Genomic DNA, 25,644 nt, shown 5'->3' with positions numbered 1-25,644 from the left:
TCGGCGAAGGCCGCTGTAGTCTTCGCCTTTTCTATTTTTTATTTCTCACCCGCCACGTTGTACTTCGTCACTATCGAGATTTGGACTCTCTCGCGACGTTTCAACATCTGTTTTCAGCCCGTTTGCTTTTGAACTGGATGTTAATCCAGTCATACACGCCCCGTATCTTACCAGCAACTCGACCTCGGACAACGAATTGTTAGCCCCGGATCCTATCGACAATAACAACAACAACGACAACGATTCTTCTGTACCAAGCGAACAGTCGCTTTCAAACACCCCCGAAACCTCAGGAAGCAGTCTCAATCATAGTCGACCATCGATCTCGCCACCGCCAAAACAGCCAACACGCCCCGAAGACAACACAACAGACAACAGCACATACCAGGCGCGCGAACCGTCCTGCAGCTTCTATGAAAAGGTCTTCAGTAGGAACTGTGACCTCAAGTACGTACATCCAGGCGCTCGTATGTTACAATGACTAACTCGTGCTGCAGCGACCACGTCAAACGAAAGCACCAACAGCGTCACAAGTGCGACTTTATCGACTGCCCTAGATCTTTCCACCTTCGAGCCGATCTGACCCGCCACGCTAAGACACATCAAGCACCCGCAGCACAAGAACGCTTTCCCTGCCAAGTTCCAGGCTGTCAAAAATCTTACACGCGGTTCGACAATCTACAGAAACACGTCAAGAAGCATTCACGTTGAGCGCAATCTCCAAGACTGCCTACGGCATCACTGAAATAACGAAATAACTAAAAAAAAAACCCCCAGACGAAAACCAAACTACTTTAAAAAAAAAACCAACCAAACACATTATTCCCTTCATCAATCAAATGCAAGAGAGTCCCCTTAAATATGCGACGACCTTGTATGGTTATGCCTCCTTTCGCACACCGTGGCTACCGCCATGAGGGCTGGAAAGTACTGTGTCAGGCGCAGGGAGCGAAGCTATCCATGGCTTAGGAGCGAAAAGAGCGTCGGCATAAGATCATGCGCGGCATCAGAATGGATGGAAATGTCTCAGTGTTGAACCATGGAGGAGTCTCGGTTCAGTCATTTCTTCCTTCCATGTACTAGGATCCGCTTTATGATGTCGACGTGATCTCATTCACGCATGATAACGGCCGATCTCCTCATCTATCAAAGCCCGCCGCACACGCAAGGTTCACTCCTTTTCCCAGACTACTACTGCTTCATCCCAGCCCGGATTGAATACTCTCTCAGTAACGCTAGATAGTATTCAATGACATCCCCACTTACTTCATCCCCTCTGCCAGAGTGCTGCGCGATGATTCGCATGATGACCCATGTAGGACGAGCCGCTCACGGTTCCCGCAATATAATCGCCACGAATGATGCCTCAGATCTCTCATCATATGATGATGATGGGAGTTAAGACTCGAGGCCACCTACTTCATTCAGGCATGATATGCGTACGTGTGCTTCAAAGTGTGTTTTGACATTATACCTATCCAACTCAAGGTACGATCTTCCCCATCTACGATATGCCAGCACTTGGCAAGAAGGCGCTAAAACAGAAAAAGCTACAAATGGTATCTCCCTATATCAAACGCCGTAAAATGCCATGCTAAACTCAGCCTCTCCCACCGTTCAATCATCCACTCTCCTTCTCCTCGTCTGTTACCCCATCTCTGATCTACCTCCCTCTACCTCCCCTACCCGCCGCTCCCGCAGCAGGCGTCCTCCACTCATCTTTAAGCACCCACCTCCCCCTCTGCGCGCTCCCACTCTTCTCAAGCGTAGCAATCAACTTGAGCATCTCTTTAAACTCTTCGTTCCTTCCCGGTTGCGCACGGCAGTAATGATCGAAATGATCAACTAACATACGACTAGGCACCACGCCACCGTGGGTAAGCATAAAGTCGCGAATCATTTCTAGCATGCGGCGGCCGCGGAATGTTTGCGGTGTTGTGGGAGCGGAAGGCGTGGAGCCGCGGGATGAGCTGGCGGATGTGGGTGTGTTGAGGGTTGTGCCGGGGTTGAGGAGCGTAGGACGGCCTTGTCGGGTGGCGAGGTTGTTGAGGATGGATGTTGATGAAGGGGCGCCGCCGCGTCCTCCGCCTCGCCCACCTCTGCCGCCACGACTGGACGACATACCGCGGGGTGCGTCTGGACGGCCTGCCTCGCCGAATTGGCCGGTCCATGTTGGTGTACCAGCGGGCACGTTTCGCGCTTCTTGCATGCTCTTCTTGAGTTGCTCGGCTGCTACGGCGGCTTGTCGCTTGGCTTCGCGTTGGATGTAGGCTGGGTCGGCTTGTACTTTACGTTTTCGGCCACCCGCTGTAGAGTTCATGATTGCGTCGTGTTCAAGGACGGAGTGAACACCTGTTTTGGCGAAAATGGTTGACATCAGACGGGAATCTGTTGGGGGTTTGTCGGTGCCGTCTTCGTTAGTGGTAGCAGCAGCATCCTCGCCGTCGGAGACGGGGGCTTGGAAGGCTTCGGATCGCGAGATGCCTCTCACTGCGGCGAGGTCTTCGGCTCCTGTAGCATCTGCCGATGCCTCTGCAGTCTTACCATCCTCTTCGAACTTGACCTCTGAACCGCGGAATAGGTTGCCTGTCTCGGTTTCACCCTCAACGTTCTCAACACCGAGCGTGAACAAGTCATGCAGATCGCTCATCTGGAATGACTGTCGCTGCTTAGGATCTTTCAACACCTTGTTCGTCAAGAATTGCTTGAAGATCTGACGATGGTAGATCTTCTCTTCGATTGTGCCTGCAGACATCAGCCGGTATATTTCAACCTCTCGCTTCTGTCCCAGACGCCATGAACGCTCTCGCGCCTGTATGTCGGTCGAAGGATTCCAGTCCGGGTCGTAGATGATGACGCGATTGGCACCTGTGAGATTGACGCCAAGACCACCGACCTTTGTTGTGAGGAGGAAGACGTGTAGATTTGGGTCGTTGTTGAATTCGTCAACAAGGTTCTGGCGGTCCTTGATCGGTGTCTCGCCGTCCATGCGACGCCAGTTGATGTCGGGTAACTGACTGACGAACTTCTGCAGGATGTCCAACATGATACGATGCTGAGCGAAGAGAAGGGTCTTGTGTCCGCCCTTCTTCCACAACGACAGTAGCTCCTTGACAACCTGCATCTTGCCAGATTTATTGGGGTTGCCATAGTCGAATCCCAGCTTCTTCGATAGGGTCTTATGTTCCGTCAGATCGGGATGATTGCAAATTTTGCGCAAGAAGTCGACACCGTACAGCATCTGGCGCTTGCCGCTCGCAATTGACTTCATGTCTTCCGACGCCAGGAAACCCTCATATGCTTGTCGCTGCTGGCGCGTGAGCTTACAGAAGAGCACCTGCTCCTTCTTCTGTGGCAAATCGGTTGCAACATCGACCTTGAACCGCTGCAGTAGGTAGGGGCTGATCGCATCCTTGAGGGTCTCAGCACACTGTACCGCTGTCTCAAACTCCAAGTTCGAAGCGTTTGCGTAGCCACCACGCTTGATCGGAAATTCGAACTGGTTGCGGAAGTTCACCAGTGTGCCTAAGCGCATCGGGAATACAAAGTCAAAGAGCGACCAAAGCTCTGTTAGGTTGTTTTGCATCGGCGTGCCAGAGAGAATGATACGATTGGGCGTCCGCAACTCCTTGCAGTGGATCGTGATAGCAGTGTTCGGGTTCCTAATCTTGTGGCCCTCGTCTAGGATGGCGCACTCCCAGTCAGTAGGAATCAAGAACTCAGAGTAGGTCTGTAATCCTGAATACGTGGTGACGAGGACATGGCCGTCTCGCTTGACCTTCTCGAGGATCTTCTTAGCAGCCTTTCCAGCGCCAGTCAAAGTATTGTCGTAGTCGCCATAGTTTCGAAGCTCAAGTTCCCGCTCCATACGATCTTCTCGATGTGTGTCCAACATTCCGCTACCAGAAGTGTGTAGGATGGAAACTCGTAGCGCAGGCCACCAGCGATGAAATTCGTTAACCCATTGCTTCATGACCGTTGCGGGACAGACTACGATGACAGGCTTGGTAAGTTTCTTGGAGTAATGAAGGCCGGCGACGAAGCCGATAGCCTGAATGGTTTTACCCAAACCCATCTCATCGCCGATGATGCCACCAACATTCTGCGAGTACAGCTCCCAAAGCCACTGCACACCGGTCTTTTGATAATCGAACAATGCCGGATAGATGTCTCCAGGGATGCGGAATCCGCCATCGAATTCAGTGTCAGCTTCAGTAGGATGAGGCTGGTAGCACTCTTCTTCATCCTCCTCATCGGCGGTTGCCTCACCACCATTGGCCTTGGCCTTTCTCCTAGCAGCTGCGCGGCTCTTGGACCAAGTCTCTATACGTTTCCGATACAATCGCTCATTGCCATCGTCAACACCTGCTAGATCTTCGACGACAGCTTCTTGCGCGGGAGCAGCCTTTGACTTTTGTGTTTTCTTGCCCTTAGCTTTGCGCTTGCGATCAGTAGTCTCTTCTGCGTATGAATCGTCTTCGTCCAAGTCATCTGGAAGCTCGTCCGACTCATCCAGGGTCGCAAGCTGGCGGTCTGACATACCAGGCTCGAAAGCATCGTCTGAATCAGGATCGGTAAAGCCCGGGGCCGCACTCGATTCGCGCGACCCTACAGTATCGCTAGCAGGAGTGACCTTTCGTCGCTTCTTCGAACGGGCTGTAGGCTTCGGGCTCGGAGCCTCTGAACTGGATTCGACGTCTTGGAAGCCAGGCTTCATAAGGTTGCGATGTGATACTGGCTCTTTCGCAGTTTCGGTCACCATGTCCTCCGCCTCAGCATCTAACATGACCTCACCCAGCGTCCCTGAGTCTGGCTGGTCCTGCGCCAGCTTGGAGAAAGGCGTGATCTTGCCTGTGCGGATGAGCCACTCTCGCCGGCTCTCGTTGGGTAAAGGACCCTTGGAGCCTTCCTCTGCTGCTTCGTCCGCCCCAGGCGCCTTGTGACGATCGTTGATACGCTGTTGTATACCATCCATCTCCTGGTCTAGGCCATCGATTTTGTCCCGATACGCTGCGATCTCGCCGCGGAGCTTGGCCTTCTGCGTGTCCAGAGCTGGTAGAGCCAGACGGTTCTTGAGCTTTTGTATAGCAGCTTCCGCCCGCTTTGCTTCACCCTCGAGCTTCTCTATGCGCTTCTTGTCGCGTGCATCGGCCTGCTCGGTCATCATCTGGTCCGCCTGCCTGCCAATATCGCGTTCCAAGTCATCCTGCGCTCGTGTGCCAGTCGTGAGCATCTTTAGCCGTGCCTCCTCGTCGGCATCTGACGGTATTTCCTCTGCTAATTCCTCTCCACCATCATGCATGGTTGCATCAATGGAGTTGTCTGGATTGGTGACGGTGATCTCAGGCGCGGTGGCGAGCGCAGCGTTCTCGGAGGGCGACGACATGACGGCAGTTTTCGCAGTCTAAGAGGGCTTCGAAAGCGGTTCTATTCCCACCGTGAGTCTCGAGCGGAATTTGAACCGCCGTGCGTGGTGTGCGTCGGATTACTCGTGGGTAGGAGAATTCGTGAGAAGTTGCGCCGAAGGCAACAGCGGCAGGTCGAGAAACGTGAAGCGGAAAAAACCAGCACTAGAGACGTGAGTGAGCCATCACGGGTCAGCAGACAGTTCGCGCTGAGCTGTGACAACCAGCGTCGAGGTGAAAACGTCGTAGGCGACAGGCGCGACTGTGGTTGACACCTGCACTTTCACTCGAGGCGATGATATCACTAAACGCGCTAGTTCGCGGGCAGCTTCCGCGGCATCGCGTCGCTCCTACTCTAGCAACCTCACAACCCATCTGACAACGCACCTCAAGAACACCCTCTCTGAAGCCTGTGGTACTATAACCGACAAACTCATTTCATCGATTCAGGATCGTTCTCTAATATCACTAATGGCGTCGACCTCGTAGTTATCGACGTCACTGGGCCAGTCTTCATCCTTTCGCTTCATACAAGCCGTGTGCATAACACCGTGCCGTCTCACTCAAAATTGTGAACTAATCGCGATCCTTCAATGGTCGTCTATTGCGGTTCTGTCAACGGTGCTCTGGGCGCCCGGTTTTCCGGATTACTATTCCATCACAGCGGGAATGGAAGCCACAGCCCAAGAGACGGCAAGATCGATCCTGTCAATCTCCACCTAACCGCCCACGATCCAGCTGACTCGCTCAACTCATCGTAACGCCTTGCTTCCAGAACGCATTCGCAGCAGATTCAGGTCCTAAACTTTCTCCTTGCGGTATTACTCGCGATCTCCTTCCATATATATCATATTCGGACCTTTCACGATTCACGTTCATGCGGACGGCTTTCAGCCCTATGCAAGTCATGGCACCGGTGTCTTATCGAAGAAAGCCACTCTTATTTCGCCTGCGCACGCTGGATTCTGCGCCCAAACCCCGGGCCTCAACATTCCAAGCTGACTCTGATTGATCCCTGGTGACACGGTGAACGGTTTCCTTGGTATTTTCTCTCCTCCTCACACATGAAAGTCTCTATGGGCTCGGTCTCACATGGCAATCGCTGAAGCCTACGGTAGGTCGCTAAGGCATGCGTTCTCTTCAGACTACCGAAGTAGCCGGTAAATATACAGTGGACACCCGTTTCAACCCCAAGTCACGAACATGGCACGCCTAGCAACATATACAATGTAACGCGCTGAGTGCAAACTCGCCATCTACACATCGGTCGAATTACGTCAATTCAGGGCAGGGGATAAATCGATATAAAAGCGGTAAGAGTGCACAGAACATCAAAAGAGCTGAGATCAATATCTGGGCTGCTATCATGTTGGGGCCAGTTGAGGCAGGATCAATTGAGTTGGCGGGTTGTCTGAGGCGGCGACGGCCCAAGCTTCATTCTGCAGATTTATCCGTACCCTGCCAAACACCTGGCGCGTAAACTGCTGCTGAGATGAGTGTCGCGTGGTACGGTGCGGGGAAGCAGGGACAATTTGACAGCTATGCAGCACTGCTCACATCGGTTGGTGTTGCATAACCCTTGGTCTAACATTGTCTGCCGGCACTTCCCCGCCACACCGTTTGGTCAACCTGGGCGACGCGACTCATCACCCGCCCAAATCTGGACAGTCTGAACCTGACTCGGATCCTGATGTGGGCCTCCCGCCGATGCATGATTGCGTTAGAGAACGCCGTCTTTCGCGCGATTGGCATTGTGGATATTGCCGTTGATGTTTGATAGTCAGTGGCTGCGGCACCCCTACACATCATCATGAGTATCGCCTCCACGGTTTCTTTTTCCTGTCAGCATCCTATTCTGTTCATGTGGACGGATTCATTGTTCAGCTCCAGAAACGTTCTCGATGGCCCCTCATGGCCGACTTTCTATCATCTTGGCTTTTGTGCTTACCTCCATGTCGACCGTGGTTGTAGCCCTCAGGTGCGTCAGCCGTTCGCAACCCTGATCGCAACGTTGGTTAACAGTTCAGATTCTACACCCGATATTTCTATGTTGGAAAGCTCACGTCGTCCGACTGGGTCATGCTTCTGGCCCTTGTGAGTGTATGCTCACCCCCTGTGCTGCTATTGCTAACCAGAAACAGATCGCAACTTGGTATGGACGTCTCCGCGGAACCCAGAGAAGCTGAACTGACTCATTCGTTCCTACATCTAGGCCATCAGTGGTGGTACATTGCTTCATGATCCATTTCCTCGATTATAGCCAGGTTGATGTAAGTAGCTACCAGCTGTTGAATGACTGTGGTCTAACATAGCATAGAAAAACAAGCCAGAAACCGGGAGACCCGTAATCACCGGCTCGCTACTGTCGATATGGCTATACCGAGTCAACTTCATCCTCAATCTTTGTCTCATCAAGACGTCGATATTGCTATGTACGTTCTATGCCACACAATCCCAGGGATGAACGCGGAGAGCTTCGAGTACTACACAAGTGGCGGCCATTGCGCGTCGAACGGCTATCCGTTCGCCCATGTGCTTTCATTCTTCCTCGGAACGCTCATTTTTGAAGGATCTACTCGGCTAACAGGATCGACTTAGTTTACAATTCTATCGCCGCATCGAACAAACGCTTCCAATACGTTGTCCGTGTACTCCTTGCCATCACAGTCTCTGGCGGAGTATCCATGATCATCGCCTCCATTCTCATGTGCATTCCGATCACCGACGCGTTCGCATGGGATGTTTGGTATCGAGCATGGGTCCTACACATCTTCGACGCTCATTGTTACAACCCAAATCCATTCTGGATCTTCAATGCCATCTATAACCTCGTCACGGATGTGATCATCTGGACGTTACCGATATTGTTCTTTTGGAATCTTTCGACAATGCCGCTTAGACGCCGTCTTGAGCTGATAGCTATCTTTTCCGTCGGTATCATGGCCGTAATAGCTTCCGCCCTTCGGCTTTACACTACGATTTTCTGGGTGCACGACTATGTGCAGCAAGGGCTGACTACAGCAGATCTTTTGATGTGGAGTCAAGTGGAACAGCACGTCGGCCTCATCTCAGCCTCCGTACCATTTCTGCGACCACTCTTCCGTAGAGCGATGGTCAAGATAAAGAGCAGAGAGCAGCCCAGCCCAGGTCCCGGAAGGCGCTTGGTCGGAGACGGCACACCAGAGTGGACTCCTGCCATGTTCAGGACGCCGATCATCCCATCGCCTAGTCCAACATTTAGCAGGTGTAGTCGGGAATTTAGGTCACCGCGGGGCGCACTTCCGCCTATTGAGCCTATGAGTACGTCAACATGGGGCTCGACCATTTGGGATGGATCTCAGGTTCGGCAGGTGCTTCCAAGCTGATCTGTCGATCATTGATAGACCCGCAAACCTGTTCAAGAGCGGAAGAGGCGGACCACCGAGTTCTCAAGAGAGAAAAGCGCCACCGCATGTGCGTGGAGCTCTTTAGCCAAGTGAGGGCAACGGTTGTTCATTCACTGTCGGGAATAGCCTTACACCAAGTTCTGAACTAGGCAATTCGCTCTCCCGAGCCACTCCAACACCTCAACGACACCACGATGTGTGCTCTCATGACTTCGGTACCTACAACAATGACTGTAGGCGACGGCGTGGCCGATGCCTGTGCTGCGATGCCATGCGTACTTGCACCTCCGCCTAAACCAGCACTCGATAACCTTCCCATGGAGCTCATCACAAACATCGTGAAGTTCATACCCAGTTCGCCTGTACGCGAGCTACTTGCGTTACGTCGGACCTGTCGCTTCTTTCGCGCAGCCGCCGCCTATTTGCTTTGCCCACGTATGAGGCGCAGGCTCAGACACGTTCGAGTGCTGATGACAAAAGACGGCTTGACAGCGCTTCTTGAGATCACGTCGATAATTCATTGGCGAGACTGCATTCAATGCGTTGAGTTTATCGACCCTGGAGTGGACGCCATAAGGGAGTACAAAAAAGGAGATCGAGACAAACACCACTGGCTCGGCTATACCGTGGAGTCAGCCAAATTTCGGGAAATCCAGAACAAGGTACGTCGTACATCCAGGACGGGCTCGGATCTGGGAGGGTGCGCTCTTCCCGCTAGTCGCCTTGTTCAAATTCACTGTGTGCTAACGAAGTTCAGATTACACCTGTACGGCAGTTGTTCTGGGCTAACTACGCCCCGGTTCTTCTCGAGAAGATCTTCTCCTCATTCAAAACTATGGAAGGACTTGAGGAGATACATTTCGGGTCGAGAAGTAGCGCTCATAAGCCGTTACCGCGTTCAGAACCTTTCATCATGAGTATAGGGTTCGGCTACGCCCATACAAATCTTGCTCGTTGTCTTTTCCAACGCATCTCCAACCGCGAAATTGGCACCTACATTTCCGCTGGACACATGCGATTGCTGCATCGGATATTGTCGGACACTGGCTTCGACAAGGAAATTGTTCACCTGAATATGCGCAACCTCACCGGGACTGAACGATTGTCTCTACCTGGAGTATGGCCATACCTGGATCACCCAAGCTTTCAGAAACTCAACTTTGTAGATGTGGACCATGCGCATCCTGTGGACAACATCAGGGCGCCTTCGACAATGAGACTTGATCCGAAATATGAGCGCCTCAACTCACGCCCAATATGTTGGAACATCACCGACCTCCGGCTCATTGGCTGCAAGACAGATTCCAGCTGCGCAGTTGATTACCAGACCTTCTCTCTCCTCGCCAAGTCTCGCTTTCCTCACCTGATCCGGCTCGAACTCATTGGATACGCGGTCACCAGCGAACAGCTCATACCCTCTCTCCGCAGTGTCAAATCTACGACGCGGGATGTCTTCTTGACTAGCATTCATCTTACGTCTGGTAGTTGGAAAACGGGTTTTCGAGAAATTCGCGCTTTCAAGCGACTGCGTGAGACCAAATACAAGACTCTGTCGGAGATGAAACAACAGTATTGGAATGGACGCTTTGCGAAACTTGTAGTGATCCCATAATGGTAGGGCCGATGATTATTAACGGATTCCTTGTCTGGAGAGAGATGGCTTCGAAAAGGTGTTGGACATGTGTGGACGGCGCTGCGTATAACCAAATAAGTAGCTACACTGAATTACCTCATGACTACAACCACATGCCGATGTCAGACGTCGAGTGACAACGTGGACGGGGCTTAGTACATCGCCGTACTCGTGGTGATGTGATTCGTCGGGCCGACCGCGTCATGCTCTCGCGATTAGCACTGCCGATGCCGTCCAGTCATGCCGCAATTCTAGAAGCCTACCTAGGGCGAGCGACTTTATCAGCCTGCGGTGGGCTCACCGTGACACGATCCACAGTCGCCTTGCAGGGCGGCGCTGGTGTGATGTGGAAGCCGGGGACACTCGAGCCGCTGCCGAACAGAAAGCTCAGCAGGCGGTGAAGGCCAGGGGCGAAGGGTAATTGGCCTGGCGCGTCTTCTGGGCAGGCACTAGTGCATTTGCGCCCACGCGTTGGCCGCTCGGAACTGAGTGAACCTTGGGTGGCAAAAGTGGTACGAACGTCGATCAGGGCCGCCAATCTCCAATTTAATCCGCCTCCTTTGCTGCTGCATCTGCTCTTCTTCACTGCAGCACCTCCGCCAATCGCTCCTTCACCACTCTGCAACCTGCAGTCGTTCCTTCGCTCTACCTCTGCACACTGCACCCGCTCTTTGTTTTTACTGCTGGACATTGAGAGCAGCCACAATGTACGCCCGATCCCGAAGTACCCCGAAGTCGCATACCCTAGATACTAACAGATGACAGGAACAACGCAACCTCCCTCCTGACGCCTATGGCGCAGGACACCTACTGGGGCTCCTTTGAGGAGATCTCCAAGTACAATGTGCAGCTCAACTACCTCGAGAAGATGTGGATGGCCTGGTACCAATGGATGGGCAACGATGTCCTAGCGACAGGAATCATGTCCTTCGTCTTCCACGAGCTCTTTTACTTTGGACGCGCGCTTCCATGGATCATCATCGACTGCATACCCTTCTTCAACCGATACAAGCTCCAACACGTACGTCTCCGCGATTGCAAAGCTCTACGTAACGATAGCTAACTTGCCGCAGCAAAAAATCCCCACTACTTGGGAACAAACACAATGCGCCGCCCTCGTACTCCTGTCCCACTTCACCGTCGAGCTTCCCCAGATCTGGATGTTCCACCCCATGTGCCAATACTTCGGCCTCCAGACCTCCGTCCCCTTCCCCAGCATCTACAAGATGGCGTACCAGATTGCCATCTTCTTCGTCTTCGAGGACGCATGGCACTACTGGATGCACCGCGCCATGCACGCCAGCTCCTTCCTGTACAAGAACATCCACAAGATCCACCACCAATACTCTGCTCCCTTCGGTCTGGCCGCCGAGTACGCCTCGCCCATTGAAGTCATGATCCTCGGCTTCGGTACTGTCGGAGTCCCAATCGTCTTCTGCGCCATCACCAAGGACCTCCACATCTTGACCATGTACGCGTGGATCTGCCTCCGTGTGTTCCAGGCCATCGACGCGCACAGCGGCTACGAGTTCCCATGGAGTCTGCACCACTTCCTGCCTTTCTGGGCCGGCGCTGAGCACCACGACGTTCACCACGAGAAGTTCATTGGCAACTACGCCAGCAGCTTCAGGTGGTGGGACCTGCTCTTCGACACTGAGGCCGGTGCTGAGGCTTCCAAGAAGCGCCGTGAGCGCAAGATGGCCGCTGCTAAGCTTAAGAAGGCCAACTGAGCGATCTTTGCTCGCATGTTTACAATCTTTGACGAGTGTTTGTCGGTTTTAGCCGCACGCTTGATGGTTGGGAGGTGGTAGAACCTCTTCCGGCTGATTACTACCCACACGCTTCGATGCGGAGCTGGTATGAGACATGGCGTTTTGGGTATAGGAAACTGCAGCCATGCATATTGGTCGCGGTAATAGACAATATGACAGTATGGACCCTGGATAATGGGTGGCAGAGAGGTGTTTGTAAATAGGAGCCGGGTCATTATAGATTATTTACCTAATATCATCATCATGGTCGTTACGTTGAACGTTAACCTATTGATCACTTTCGATTTCGTGTCATTCGATGTGTAACCAGTTTCTAGACGCGAAGATGTGTGCATTGGAAATAACAGCAGGCCGAATGTATGTTGTGTGAACGGTGAAGAGGCCCCTGGTGATAGCGCGGAACGCCGTCTTGGCGCGGTGAGGACTGGCGCGTCTACATTCCGAGCTCATCAACTTTCTTTGACCTTACCAAACCGCGCAACCACCTCCACCACTCCAAGACGACGGCGCGCGAAAAGACGGCATTATGAGCTCCGGGCGCCCTGTTGTCCACCAGGACTACATTGCAAAAATCCGATATTCGAATGCGCTGCCTCCTCCACCCTGTCCGCCAAAGCTGCTGGACATCCCCAACACTGGTCTTTCGAGCGGTCAATACACATCAGCTGGCTTTGCGTCAAGACTGGCGCGAGAGCAGTCGCTGAATATCGAAGCTGATGCTGAGCTGGGAATGCCCATCGACCTGGTGGGTATCCCCAAGGTATTCGATGGAGACGAGTCTGGTAAGAGCGAAACCGTGGCGCAAAGCCCTCGCAGCGACTGACGCGTCAAATAGCTATCCAGGCGATGCCTCACCCGCCACCGCTCAGCACAGCAGACAGAGCGCTGATGCGACCGCCGAACCAGCTGGGCAAGACGCAGACCAATGCCTCTGGCGCGACTTTCCTGCGACGAACCGAATATGTCACCTCAAGCACAACCGGTGGCTCCAAGTTCGAGTCCAGTAACTCGTCCAACACGATGCGCCTGCGGAGGAAGCGAAAGCAGGTAGAGACCTCATTAGACGACCCTACCAACATCGCCCGACACATCCTGAAGAGCTTCAACATCGCGTACCCAGCAGATGCCTACAACGGCCAGGACGGCGCCGAGAACATCAGGGCAGCAGAATCGACGCCCGAAGAACGACTAGCATGGAACAAGCCCAAGAACCCCCGGAACCCCAACCTGACCCTCGTAGACTCCTACCCACTCCTCCCAGATTGGGACGCCATGCCCGACACAGGCGGCTACATGGTCTTCAAGTTCACCGCACCCCCGATCAACAACCCACTCGACCCATCCTACGACCCGCGTCTCGACGTCGCGCTCCTCCGTCCCGCCGGCCAAACAATCCAAGACCAAGAAAAGTACATGGAAGACCGCGAAGCGCACCGTCTGGACCCCACCGTCCCACCCCCGATCCCCCGCTGGCAATTCGAATACTTCCTTCCCTCCGACAAGAACAAGGTCCGCGGCATCAAACGCAACTTCACCACGCACGACCCCACCAACGAAGCAGACATCGACTTCGACATCGCCGAAGACGACGAGGGTCAGCCGCGCAAATGCTTCAAATACGACAACGTGCGTACCTACGAGACGAGCCAGCAAGTCGGCGATCCTAGCGATACCTACGGCGACGTTGTTGCGCTTGCGCTGCATGACCCGGAGAAACATGCGAATGAGCCGTTGCGTGACAGCAAGATGCAGCGTGCGGCGTACTTTTATCCGATTACCCAGAGGACTCAGTTGAGGCCGAGGAGGCCGGGTAGGATTGACATGACGGAGGAACAGCCGAAGGTCGATATTATCGAGGCGGCGGGTAAGGAGCCCGAGAGCTTGGAGAGGAGGGAGGGGTATAGGAAGAGGGCTGAGGGTGTGGAGTAGCATGAAGATTTGAGGTTCCGAGGGTGAAGGTTGGGGAGAAGTGGAGTCTGAGTTGAGTCAAGATTGAAGCTATTTGGTATTTATCATCAGCGTCGGCGTTAATGAGGTACAGAGATGTAACAACAGATATCGTGGATCGTTCGGCATTCAATCGGCATATACTCGAAGTCTTTTCCTTTCTCTGATTCTTCGCAAACGTTCCGTTGGGTATTCCTTCCCTGTTTTCTAAGTTCTCATCCATCTCCGCCCTCAATGCCCGTTCTTTCGTCATCCCGACCGCTTTCGCACCCACGGACATGGACGTAACAACAGATATTGCGGGCCATGCTATACAAAAAGAGGTTCCTCCACATCTCGTCTTCTCCAAAATCTTGAAAGGGTTTCTCCCTCATCAGTCACATGCCATCGACGACATTCACCCTCCTCACATCACTTTATTAGGGCGACAATCAATCCAATGAAAGCCAGGACGAGACCAATAACAGTGGCATTCTCTTTGACATAATCGAGCCACCTTCTAACCCAAGGTCTTTCAGTATGTTCTGGTCGAGGTGGTATCGTCTGGGTCTTGTAGGGATTGGGGTCGAATGCGAGTGGGAGGGTGTTGGCGCGTCGGTGTCTAACGTGGGTGGGTAAGACGGTGTCCATGTTGACTCGGTGGACTGTGTTCGTGGTAGAAGAAGGCATATGGCGACGCGGTAGATGCTATGGTTGACTATTGAGGGTTAGCAACCTGATATGGGCCAGCAACTACAGAGGCAATAGCATACTAGACAGTATATGATGATGCGAGTAAACTGCAATGGTGTTTCTTCGCACGTAAACTAGTTGATTGTACCTAGGTAAGATATTCGAGAGCGCGATAATGGCCATATCCCACCAGCTTAGTTCACAACGGTCTGCATGTGTTGATTGGCTACAAAAGGCATCGTGGAACCAATCCCGTCTAGTGATCACACGAGTTAGTCCCTTTTGGTATCAGCGCCATCCAATTACGATGGTTTTTACTAGGGAAGCTGTAAGGCTGCACCGCCACCGTGTAGCGTACGTAGTATTGGTTCCGGTACTGCTTCGAGTACCCCATGCCGCGCGAATGTGGAGGCCATCAGGTATAAAAGAATGGAGTCTGGATTGATATGTGCGCATTCTGCGCCCTGGCGCAGCGGTCCCTCTGTACAATCAGACTTTGGTGTTCTGAGGTCTTCATGGACGCGGTGCGTGAGAGAAAGCGCAGTAAACAGATCTCGGGAGCTAAGTCCTAGGTAAAGACGCTTAGCTTTTTTCGTTATAGCTACAGCTGTTATACGTGCATGTGCCGCAACACAATGTAAGTGCGCTTCATCCCATCACAGGTATCAACCGTCCCAAGGTCGACATGATCTCACACTACGCCTGTCAAGCCCCCCACGACAAGCGCGCGATCGCGCAGCCAAAATCACAGTTATCGCCACACATGCGCACCCAGCTGTGCTAGTATCCTATGAACACGTCTTTTCATGCATCTAAACTTTTGAACGGCTCTCAAGAACAATCAATGGCATGTATGGAAGTACTCAAGGTACTTTTCTCTCGCAAAACTTTCATTAGGTATCTCTCTTCGTCCTCTGTTCTGTCCACACAACAATCCTAGGCATCACGATCGTCAGAAGTCTTCGACCCATTTGCATCACTTGATAACAACTGTAATGATAGCTACAATAACCCCGATGAAAGTAAGAGCAACCCCAATAACTGTAGCATACTCCTTGACATGGATAACCCAAGTCTTCTTCTCGTCGTGTGCAATCACAGCATTATCCGTGGTCGAGGATATCGGTTGGTTTTGGAGATAGTAGGGGCTGATGGTAGAAGGTAGAGTGTGGGCGCGTTGTGGTTGTGGTAGGACGTGAGTAGGTAGTAAAGAGCCCAAGTTAGCCTGCTCGGCTGCAGGAGCGATGGGATGGGACATTGCGATGCGCTGTGGTACTGATTGGCTAATACATGGATTAGCAGTATACATGATTGGAAACGGCAGGGTAATCAAGTACAATTAACACTGAAGTCTTCGACGGAGGGTTTGGCTCTTCTTCTGTCGAGACCTTTGGCACGGCACTCCAAAGTTGATATACTACTACTACGCCCACGCCTTCAGAAACCCTCGGTTATTTGCAAAAATTCATCAGTTGAGGCGCATTACACACAAGCCGATCTGACATGCCCGCAGGCCGGTGAGACGTAGTCGAAGCCAATCAGATCGCTGTGGCGTCAGGAAACCCGCCCGGCTGTCTGGTTCACTTGCACATAGCCCGGTTCGCAGCTGCATCATGGGCCCCCTGCTACTCTTTCAGAGTCCCAATGAAGCTACCGTGACTGCCGCCTACGCGGCTCATGCTTTCTGTTCATGTTGCCCATACTCTATCAGGACGGACAGCAAGGCTGAGAACGCGTAGCCAATGAGGTCAAGGGTCATTTACACAAGCCCAGATTGGCGGACGACAGGTGAGCTCGCCTTTTCTAGATCGGGCAGCCCTAAAGCCACAACTCAGTAGAGCGTGGCACTGACGATTTCACGTCCAGGACTATGTCAAGCCATTGCATGGTTTATGGAAAGTGATCATGGAAGATGCGGAAGCACAATGTTCTACCTGAACCTTTCGTGAACGATAAAACACCTGTCCGACTCACTCACTTGACTAGAACAGTCATGACAGCGGTGACGATGATTCCAACTATCGCAACCATAATCCCAATAATGCCGATAATAAGTGCGATAAGTTTGGCGTTCTCCATAGTGTAATGGTGCCATGTTCTTACAAGTCCCCTGTCGTTCGTGCTTAGAGGTCTTGTTAGGTCGTTCGATGGATGAGGGTTGAGTGGAGGGAAGGTGTAGGCGCGGCGTGATCGGAGATATGTGGGCAACAAGGTGTCCATATTGATCTCCTCGTGTGCGTTGGCATCTGAAGAGATCATGGGCGATGCGGTACTTGAGTTAACTATCATACTTTAGTGTGGTCTCTTGCCAGTCATGGAATGAACGCTAAGCCACATACTGTAGTAGGGGTGAAATGCTCAGCGAACTACGTAGATCAGTACAGTCTTGATATAGAATGTACAGGGCGATCAGGAATAAGGTTGTCGATTATTCTCCATCCAAGAAACGTGAAGTTTGTTTCCTGCGATCAGAATTCATATATCTGGCTGACGAGGCCCCTAGGAGTGCGCTGTAGCGACCATGCGACCATGATGCCGGATTCGCGGCAGCGGAATGGTTGGAGCCTCGAAGGATCTGTATCCTGGTATCGAGCTCAAGCCAAAGGAATTACGGCAGCGATGGGATATGAGTGGATGAGCGCTCTACCTTGCTCGAATATGCATATCTTGCGCCAGTAGAATGCACCGTAGCCTGGTAAGACTGAATCGCTGGACCTAATGTTGCAGAGTAAGCTCAGCCCGGGCGCAATCTTGGAACTGCAAGTGGCTAGAGTGAGGGTAAGTCCAGACGCGATCGGACGTGTACATGGGCTCAACTCGTCTGTACCATGTGATATTGCGTTGAGCAAGGTGCGAGTGAGAATCAGTTGAGGTGCGACCGGGCGCGCGAAAGTGCAAACGCGACACCTATTGATTATGTCTCCAAACCGGGCTGTGAGTCAGGACGGCTAAGCTCTGGATGTGGACCACTTGGGTCATCGGGGGAATCAATGGTCAGTACCGGCCTGCATTCGTCGTACGCATGGATAACGAGCACTGGCTAAAGTGGATCGAAAGCTATATCCTCAGATCTTGTGCTCATATCGGCAATGAGAGGAGACGCGAGGTTGTGGCTGCAGGTGGTGTTGCGCGCTCAAGACCTCGGGACATTCAGAAGTTCTTGACGTCATGCGGGCTTGTTTGGCCCTCACAACCGTGCGTTTCCGCAGCCCCTGTTGTTACACACCCTCGCGTGTCGATGCTTGAGGAGAACAGCCACTTCATACAATTTGTCACTCAAACTGTAAGTACCTACATAAGCTGTCGCGTTATTCTCGAAAACAAGTGTTGATGTTTTGAAGTTACTCAAAGTTCTCCCTTCATCGCAAAACTTTCATTGGGTATCTTCACAACAATTCAATTCATTACACTTCACAAAAACTTTTCATAGGTAGTCTTGACAACTCCCTGTTCTCCGTTACACACAGCCTTCTCTCTAGCATGACTCACTTCACCGTAACAGCACTAATAGTACTAATGATGATTCCAAAGACGGTGACACTGAGTGCCGCTGCGGCAATAACGATTCCAATCACAGGGGCGTACCTCTCGACATGAAGAAACCACGTACGCTCAGTAAGTCTCGTCAGAATGGCAGCTCGCGCCCTCGAGGCTACTGTGTGATTGTCGTTATTAGGCGGTACGCGATGTGTGGGCAGCGTGGCGTCAGTATTGACCGTCTCAGCTAACTCAATGTCGTTATCGAACTGATCCGCCGCGCTGGTGATGGTAGAGGTGGAGGAGGACATGGTGATGTTGGCCAAACTAGGTACGGTGGCTTAGTATTGATGCCGCAGCCAATCAGAATCTAGTAAGCTAAACTACATACCTTGATGCTAGCGAATTGCCATAAAGTTGTGCAGTACGTTGAGCAACGGGACTTAAAGGTAAGGTTGAAAGTGTTATTGTGTGGGCTTTTGTATCTACTTCCTTTGAATCCCGCAGCGAGCTGCTAAGGGGAAAGGCCCGATGTGTTGCAACTCTGCATTATATATCATAGTCTTGAAAGACTGCTCAGAGTTTGGTTGCCCTGTCCGAGCGCCAAGAAAGCCAAGCTGTAAGATGTCTGCTGGCCAAGAAAGCCAAGTTGTAAGATGCATGCCAATGGGAAATCTGATTGGAGAGCCAACTCTGCATCTGGATAGCCAACTTTTCGTCAAGCCAGCCTCTTCATGAGCTCTCTCGCAGTGGCAGTCGTAGTGAGCATCCTGGCGTTTGGTGGGGATACACCATCATGCAGGGACTATGCCATTAGTCTAGCATACGTATCGTGCAAGGAACCTGTGAGCCTGGTGTGTCACAGGCCATAGCCATTCTCGCACACTTGTCGTGGCCTTAAGCATGAAGAGATGCTTCCTCTTATACATGGGACAGCTAGGTATAGCTCAAGAAATTGCAGCTTGTTGCACTGGGTCCTTCACATTTGAGGTCGTAGAAGACAAACTGTCCCGTACGACGCGCCTGCCGATACCGAGGTCCCTTGCGTCATGCTTGCCGGATACTTAGCAACTGCGCGATTCTATAGCTACCTACATCGCTATTACTATTACGCAAAACCGTAATTTGGTAAAATCTGTACCTAGGGTAGGTAAGCATACGATATTAAGCGGTGCATGTTGCGTCCTGTGATGGAATGGACGCGCACTTTCTATCTCTGTGTAACGTCTAATGAGCTGTTGTTCGGCTGGAACTTCCGGTCGAGAGCAGACTCGAAACTAGCCAGGTTTGTCAGTGGAAGCACTTGAAACGCCTGCCTTTTGCGAAACTTTATTGGGTATCTCTATTTAATCCATTTCCGTCTACAGCCTAGCACATCATGTTCTCCACAAACTCCTGGTAAGCAACTACCACCTGTTCTACCCACTCACTTGACCACAATAGCAATGATAGCAACAACAAGCCCAACGATAGTAGCGACTCCGACGATGTAAGCGAACCACCGTCTCGTACCAGACTCCGGTAGGACTACGAGTCTGATTGGTTGATTATGCCTTGGTGGCAGCGTTTGGTCGAGTAGAGGTAAAGTATAGGCGCGTCGTGGTTGCAGATGCGTCGGTAACAGAGAGTCTATGTTGATACTCCTGTTTGCGGTAGTGGTAGAGGTAGACATGGCGGGGCGATCTGGTACTCTGGTTTCCTACGATGCTTTAGCGTGGTTGTCCACGGGTGTGACCAACCAGATACTATACGCTAGACTACATACGGTGACAGCGCACTGTTTTGGCAATGTGTTCTACAAGCGGTAAGGGCGGTTCGGGATCAACAATGTGTTTTCAAGGCGGGATTGTCGTTAAAGTCTGGGAAACTCATGCATTAATCGTTCTTCGCAACAGGAATTTCGTTCTCTGTCTTGCGACCTCCACACATGCGAGCGAGCGTGTCTTAAGCTCTGTTGACGTTCGTGCCTAGCTCATGGCAGCTGCACGGCTACTGTGGGTAAATATTGGTGGCCCAGCAGAAGGCACTAAATGCGACATGCCAAGTCATATAACCTGTAGCCAACCAGGCATTCATCATGTTTTGAGGGTGCGTGCAAACAAATTTAGTCCTGTAGCCGTGTCAATGTTTACAGCGAGCCATGAAGCAATGGAATGTGAACACCCCAAGAGCACTGGGCTTCGCTTCAGTCCTTTTCCAACAAGCGCACCGAGATCACCTGGGCAAGATCAAGAGCGGGTGTTAACGATACCTCAATAGACTACTGATCTCGGGCAGCTCGTCAACAACCATTGCAACTCCTATCTCTTAACACTTGTAATATTGGAGTTTCGAAGTCGCAGTAAACGCGGCGTGTCATTTCGTTGTGGTACAACACTCTCCCAAGTCCCTTACGTCATTCCCGGCCGACCCTGCAATCCTCACAACAACCGCGTGATTCCGCAGCCGACATTGCCATTACCATCGTCAACACACACCATTGTGGATTCTAAGGGAACTAAGTGACCATGCTCATATCTGCGAAAAAGAGTGCGCTGAGTAACCCGAAGAAGATGTCTGTGCCAAACGGACCGTCCACCCAACGCCCTGACTCAAGCGACGCGATGCTACCGCAATGATTGACGGATTTAATTGCCGAACACTCGCATCTCTATCGCCGATTCAATTTCCATACTAATTCATTCCATTTTCGCGCAAACCCCTCTCTTTCCAACGTCTTTTTCCTTATCGCTACAACACCGTTATTCGTTGAGTACTTGCGCCATGGCCACGCGCGGCACCACGGACTCACAACCGCAAGAACCATCGCGACTTGACACCTCAGTAACACTGCAGGATAGCCATGAGGTGCCATCCTGGTACGCGCACAACTCCTTCATCCTTACGGGCTACCGACCAGTCACAAAATCTATCCATCTATGCCTTCGCAGCCTACTCCGACTGCACAACGAAACCGTAAACATCTACACGCACCTCATCCCCGGCATTTTCGTCCTGTTAGCCAGTTACTCATTCGATCGCTACTTCACAACGCGATTTCCTCAAGCGACCTGGACCGATCAACTCGTTTTCCGCATCTTTCTTACCGCGTCAGTGGTCTGCTTTGGTACTTCGGCAGCGTACCATACGCTGATATGCCACTCGGAGGGGCACGCTAGTCTGTGGGTTAAATCAGATTATGTGGCGATTATAGGACAGATTGTAGGATCTTTCATACCTGGTATCTACTTCGGATTCTACTGCGAGCCTGGGTTGCAGAAACTGTATTGGTCTATGGTATGTTTTGGGGGAAACAACGATGGTGATGAGGTGTTGTACGAATGAACTGACTATCCCAGATCATCACACTTGGAACACTGACGGCGACTACGGTTATCAACCCCAGTCTTCACGGCCCCAGATGGAAGACCTTACGCTTATCAACATTCATCGCAACGGGCTTTTCGGCGTTCGCGCCGATCTTGCATGGCGTGTCGATCTTTGGCCATGAACAGCTTGACAAACAGACTGGCTTGCGGTACTATTACCTTGAAGGTATTTTGATACTGATTGGAGTTGGATTCTATGCGGTAAGGCTAGCATGTTCATCGATACGTCCCCTTCCTCAAGACTAGCTTTCGTTGACTTGTGTGACAGACTCACTTCCCAGAATCTTGGAGCCCGAAGCGATGTGATATTTGGGGCGCATCACATCAGCTGTTTCACGTGTTCATTGTTCTGAGCGCTGTCGCTCACTGGTACGGTATTATGAGCGCTATGGAGTGGAACTACGTAAACCAGCGCTGTCAGTGGTCTTGAAGATTTACTCGCTATACTATGCGCATCTTCAAAGCCCTTCTCTTACCTTCAACCCACATACCACCCTGTAATAACCGCGCTATATTAATTAGACTACCCAACTAGAAACCTTACCGTCAGAAATGAAGAGCAAAAAAAGAATAGACACAGCAAGACTCGAACTTGCATTCCCCGCATCACGCCCCCGGCGAACTGGTTCCTTTTTAAGGGACTTTTGTTTCCGTTACACACACACCCAACTGATTCCTTGAAGTCTTTGATTCCTTGAAGCCTCTGGTTCCTTGGAGTCATTGATTCCTTGGAGCCGGGTGGCGCTAGGCTATTGTGTGCGGGCGCCTTACCATTAGGCCATGTGTCCTGTGTAGTTTTGATGAGAGAATGAGGAGATATCGGGCATGTGTAGGGAAGCAGTAGAGAGGGCGAGAGAAAATGATATAGTAAAGTAGTGGAAATGGTGTCCTTTCAAGTCGGTTCTATAGTTATCTGTCCACAGGGTATCTTCATTCTCGAAATGTACATAATACCCTCTTGGTAGCTATCGTCAACCGGTCACCGCCTAGCCCTCGCCATGAAGAACAACAAAAAGAAACCCGGTCTGAACACAGTAAGACTCGAACTTACACATCCCTTACACCAACCGCCCAGCAGGACCAATGAGCCAGCGTTTCCGCCATCTCACCTTACCCACCAAGATGTGCATCACGAAATAGCCCAGCGCGATCAGTACCAACGGTAGCGACCCATTTCCCCAATCTCACCAGGCTTCTCGCACGCCCCAACAACCAGCCTTCTTTGTTATTCATTCAATGGAGACAGAACCTCTAGGTGCCCCCAGTCGGCCCCTTAACTCCGGGACGAGAAAAGTTGGTGCTTGATCAGAGCTAGAAACCAGCCCCGTGCTGGAACTACGTTAGGCGTGCGTTCGCTAGGTTTTTGTGTGTGCGGGTGCTGTACCGATCGGCTATGTGTTCTGTGTGGGTTGTTGATGATGTGACGGGGGAATGGTGGATATATGTGAGGGAAGAGTGGGATAGGGTGAGTGTCGAAGGGTGGTTAAACTATACATTCTGAAATCAATCCAAGAACTCACTCTATCTCACAAACCTAAACATAACCTACACGTCCTCGTCATTCACGTCCCATCTCACTGCATCTACCTGATCATCCTCCCCCTAACCCACGCCCCAAACCCCCCTTCATCAACACTCTTACTAAACGCAATCCAAAACGCCTGCTTCTCACTAACGGGACTCGCACACCTCTCCACCATCGCCTTGACATTAACCTCCTGCAACCCTTTAATCGCCATAACCTGCTCCACCCACTCTAGATCCACGCCGCCGAAATCACCGTTCCCACCGAGCCACTCGTTCTTCATGCGGAGCATGGTGTCGAAATCAGAGGGTGTGATGGGGGTGATGGCGTCCCAGCCGTGGTCAGGTTTTCCGGATATGACGTTGAGGTTTAGGGTGCGGAGGGAGATGGGTGGTACTGCCTCGGAACTATCATCGTCGGAGGGAGAAGATGGTGTAGCGAGGTATTCGCATAGACTTGCCCATTCTGCGCGGTCGAATTCTTTGCTGTATGGCAATGCTTTTTTCGTTACACTGATATGGCGTATAGACGCTCGGCTTCTGGGTGTCAGGTCGGAGAGGAAGGGGACGGCGGCTTCGATGCTGGTGTGGAAGGCGAAGGTGTAGGTTGAGTAGAGGATTTTGCTGGCTTCGGCGTGGATTTGCTGGTTTAGGGATAGGAGGGAGGGGACGGTGTAGCGGAGGTGTGATGTGTAGGGTGAGAGGAGGACGCGGTAGGTTGTTGGCGTTGTGGTGGTTAGGAAGGGACCTTTGAGATTGTCAGTATGTAACCAATGATGCCGTTCTGAGGGACAGTATCCTAGGCTATCCTTCTAGGTTCACTCCGAGAATGTGTAAACGTACCGGTTCTGATATGGTATGTACTCCTTCGTCTCCACGTCTTCGGGCCTTGTGACCCCAGCCATGGATCCATGGTCCGTACGCTTAACGTACAAGCATCATTGTTCGTATCGTCGGAAAGGTATGTGTGGAAGTCGGGGATCAAGTTTGCGACGGACGTTCCGTTTCCGGTCGTTGGGGTCGTCGAGGGTAGAAGTAGGTACTCGTATATCATGAGACGGATCTCGAAAGGAAGGCGAAGTAACGGCGAGGCTGGAAGAGCATCGGCTTGGTAGGTTGTTGACTCCATGGTGGAAGTTTGCCAGTTGTTGGGTTTGGCACGGTACGAACGGAAATTGAAAAGGCGCAGAACGTGTCGGATCGCTTCCAGATACTGTGTGCACTCCCCTTCTTGAAGTACAGTCGTTGGCGTTTCTGAGCTTATGCACTTGATCGGTGTATCGCTGCAGCCAACAACACGTCTTCCCAGTTAAACCCGACAAGACACACCACAATCGACAGTCCTTGACTCAAAAAAGAAAAGACACAGTCAATCAACGCACAACGTAGACGCAACGAGGTTTTGCTTGTGTGCCTCGACAGACCATCAAGGTGTTGCGAATTGGACGCTTGAAAACAAACGCGTGCACTCGCCAAAAGATAAATTCCGGCCAGCACCATGATGACCTTGACGCATTCGCCGAGGCAGCTTTGCCGCAAAGGGTAAGATGCCAGATTGCTATCCTTGCAACGGCTTAGAGATAAAGGGTAAAGTTTTACCGCGCGTAGTAAAATCCTTGTATTTACTAATTATCGCTTATTAGCTTAATTTACGCACTAGTAGAGCTTAAGCTACCTACTTAGAAGAAGCAGTCTTTTAGATAATTATAACTATTATAATAACTACTACTTATAACTATAGCCTTAGCTAAGTTAATTAAATTTGCGCGTAATAAGACTCTCTACTATTTATCTTATTTTTTTTACGTCTACTACTTTACCTTTATAGCTTAAAACTAGTTCTACGTTAACTACGCTAGCTTTATAAGTTATAAGGTTTTATCTAAATAAGCTATATTTATACTAACTTTCTACTCTAAAGCCTACTCTCTAATTCTCTACCTTCTTACTTATACTACTATAATTTAGTAGTTAATAAGCTAGTAATAATTTATAAGTTCTCTCTTACTTTTTCTCTAGTCTTTTATTTTAAAGCTTATTAATTCTAATTATATTCTTGTTTTTTACTTTAGAGTTTAGTATAATATTTTTACTCTTAGCTATAACCTCTAAATTTATAAGCTTTCTTTCTTACTTTTTTAGTAGCTACCTTAAGTAGCGTAGAGTTAGCTTCTAATTTTTAGTTTATATACTATATTCTACTATCTACTTACCTACTTTTTACTTTAAACCTTATACTTTATAAGCTTTACTCTTTCTTTTCTAGCCTCTTTTTTACTTTATACTAACTACTTTACTTTCTAGACTTAGCTTTACTTCTAGTAGAACCTCTACTAGAATCTATAGCTATATTATAAACTACTTTACTATCTAACTAGCTACTACTCTAGCTATTAAGATTTTAAGCACGTTTAGCTTAAGTAGTAATAGTACTAATACTACTATAAATAACTTTAGTAA

The 25,644-nt window shown here is 50.9% G+C and overlaps 4 protein-coding genes across 4 annotated transcripts; 2 read left to right on the top strand and 2 right to left on the bottom strand.

The window, feature by feature from the left end:
- Nucleotides 1–1,663: 1,663 nt before the first annotated feature.
- Nucleotides 1,664–5,386, bottom strand: J4E84_001296 (uncharacterized protein; the record flags this gene model as incomplete). Its single annotated transcript, XM_049383929.1, has 1 exon — nucleotides 1,664–5,386. One exon carries the CDS (start codon nucleotides 5,384–5,386, stop codon nucleotides 1,664–1,666), a length of 3,723 nt encoding a protein of 1,240 aa, XP_049249447.1.
- Nucleotides 5,387–9,018: 3,632 nt separating this feature from the next.
- J4E84_001295 (uncharacterized protein) lies at nucleotides 9,019–12,154 on the top strand (the record flags this gene model as incomplete). The annotated part of the gene is made up of 4 exons (XM_049383928.1): nucleotides 9,019–9,153; nucleotides 9,549–10,360; nucleotides 11,190–11,445; nucleotides 11,498–12,154. The coding sequence occupies 4 exons, from the start codon at nucleotides 9,019–9,021 to the stop codon at nucleotides 12,152–12,154; spliced, it is 1,860 nt and encodes a 619-aa protein (XP_049249446.1).
- Nucleotides 12,155–12,722: 568 nt separating this feature from the next.
- Nucleotides 12,723–14,125, top strand: J4E84_001294 (uncharacterized protein; the record flags this gene model as incomplete). The annotated part of the gene is made up of 2 exons (XM_049383927.1): nucleotides 12,723–12,978; nucleotides 13,032–14,125. 2 exons carry the CDS (start codon nucleotides 12,723–12,725, stop codon nucleotides 14,123–14,125), a joined length of 1,350 nt encoding a protein of 449 aa, XP_049249445.1.
- Nucleotides 14,126–23,243: 9,118 nt separating this feature from the next.
- J4E84_001293 (uncharacterized protein) lies at nucleotides 23,244–24,313 on the bottom strand (the record flags this gene model as incomplete). The annotated part of the gene is made up of 2 exons (XM_049383926.1): nucleotides 23,244–23,932; nucleotides 24,028–24,313. 2 exons carry the CDS (start codon nucleotides 24,311–24,313, stop codon nucleotides 23,244–23,246), a joined length of 975 nt encoding a protein of 324 aa, XP_049249444.1.
- Nucleotides 24,314–25,644: the final 1,331 nt, after the last annotated feature.

This window comes from Alternaria hordeiaustralica, assembly GCF_023758085.1.
Source record: "Alternaria hordeiaustralica strain BMP 2776 chromosome Unknown scaffold_1, whole genome shotgun sequence".
Lineage (NCBI taxonomy): Eukaryota > Fungi > Ascomycota > Dothideomycetes > Pleosporales > Pleosporaceae > Alternaria > Alternaria hordeiaustralica.
The sequence above is the reverse complement of the archived record's forward strand: the minus strand, read 5'-3'. Positions and strand labels throughout refer to the sequence as shown.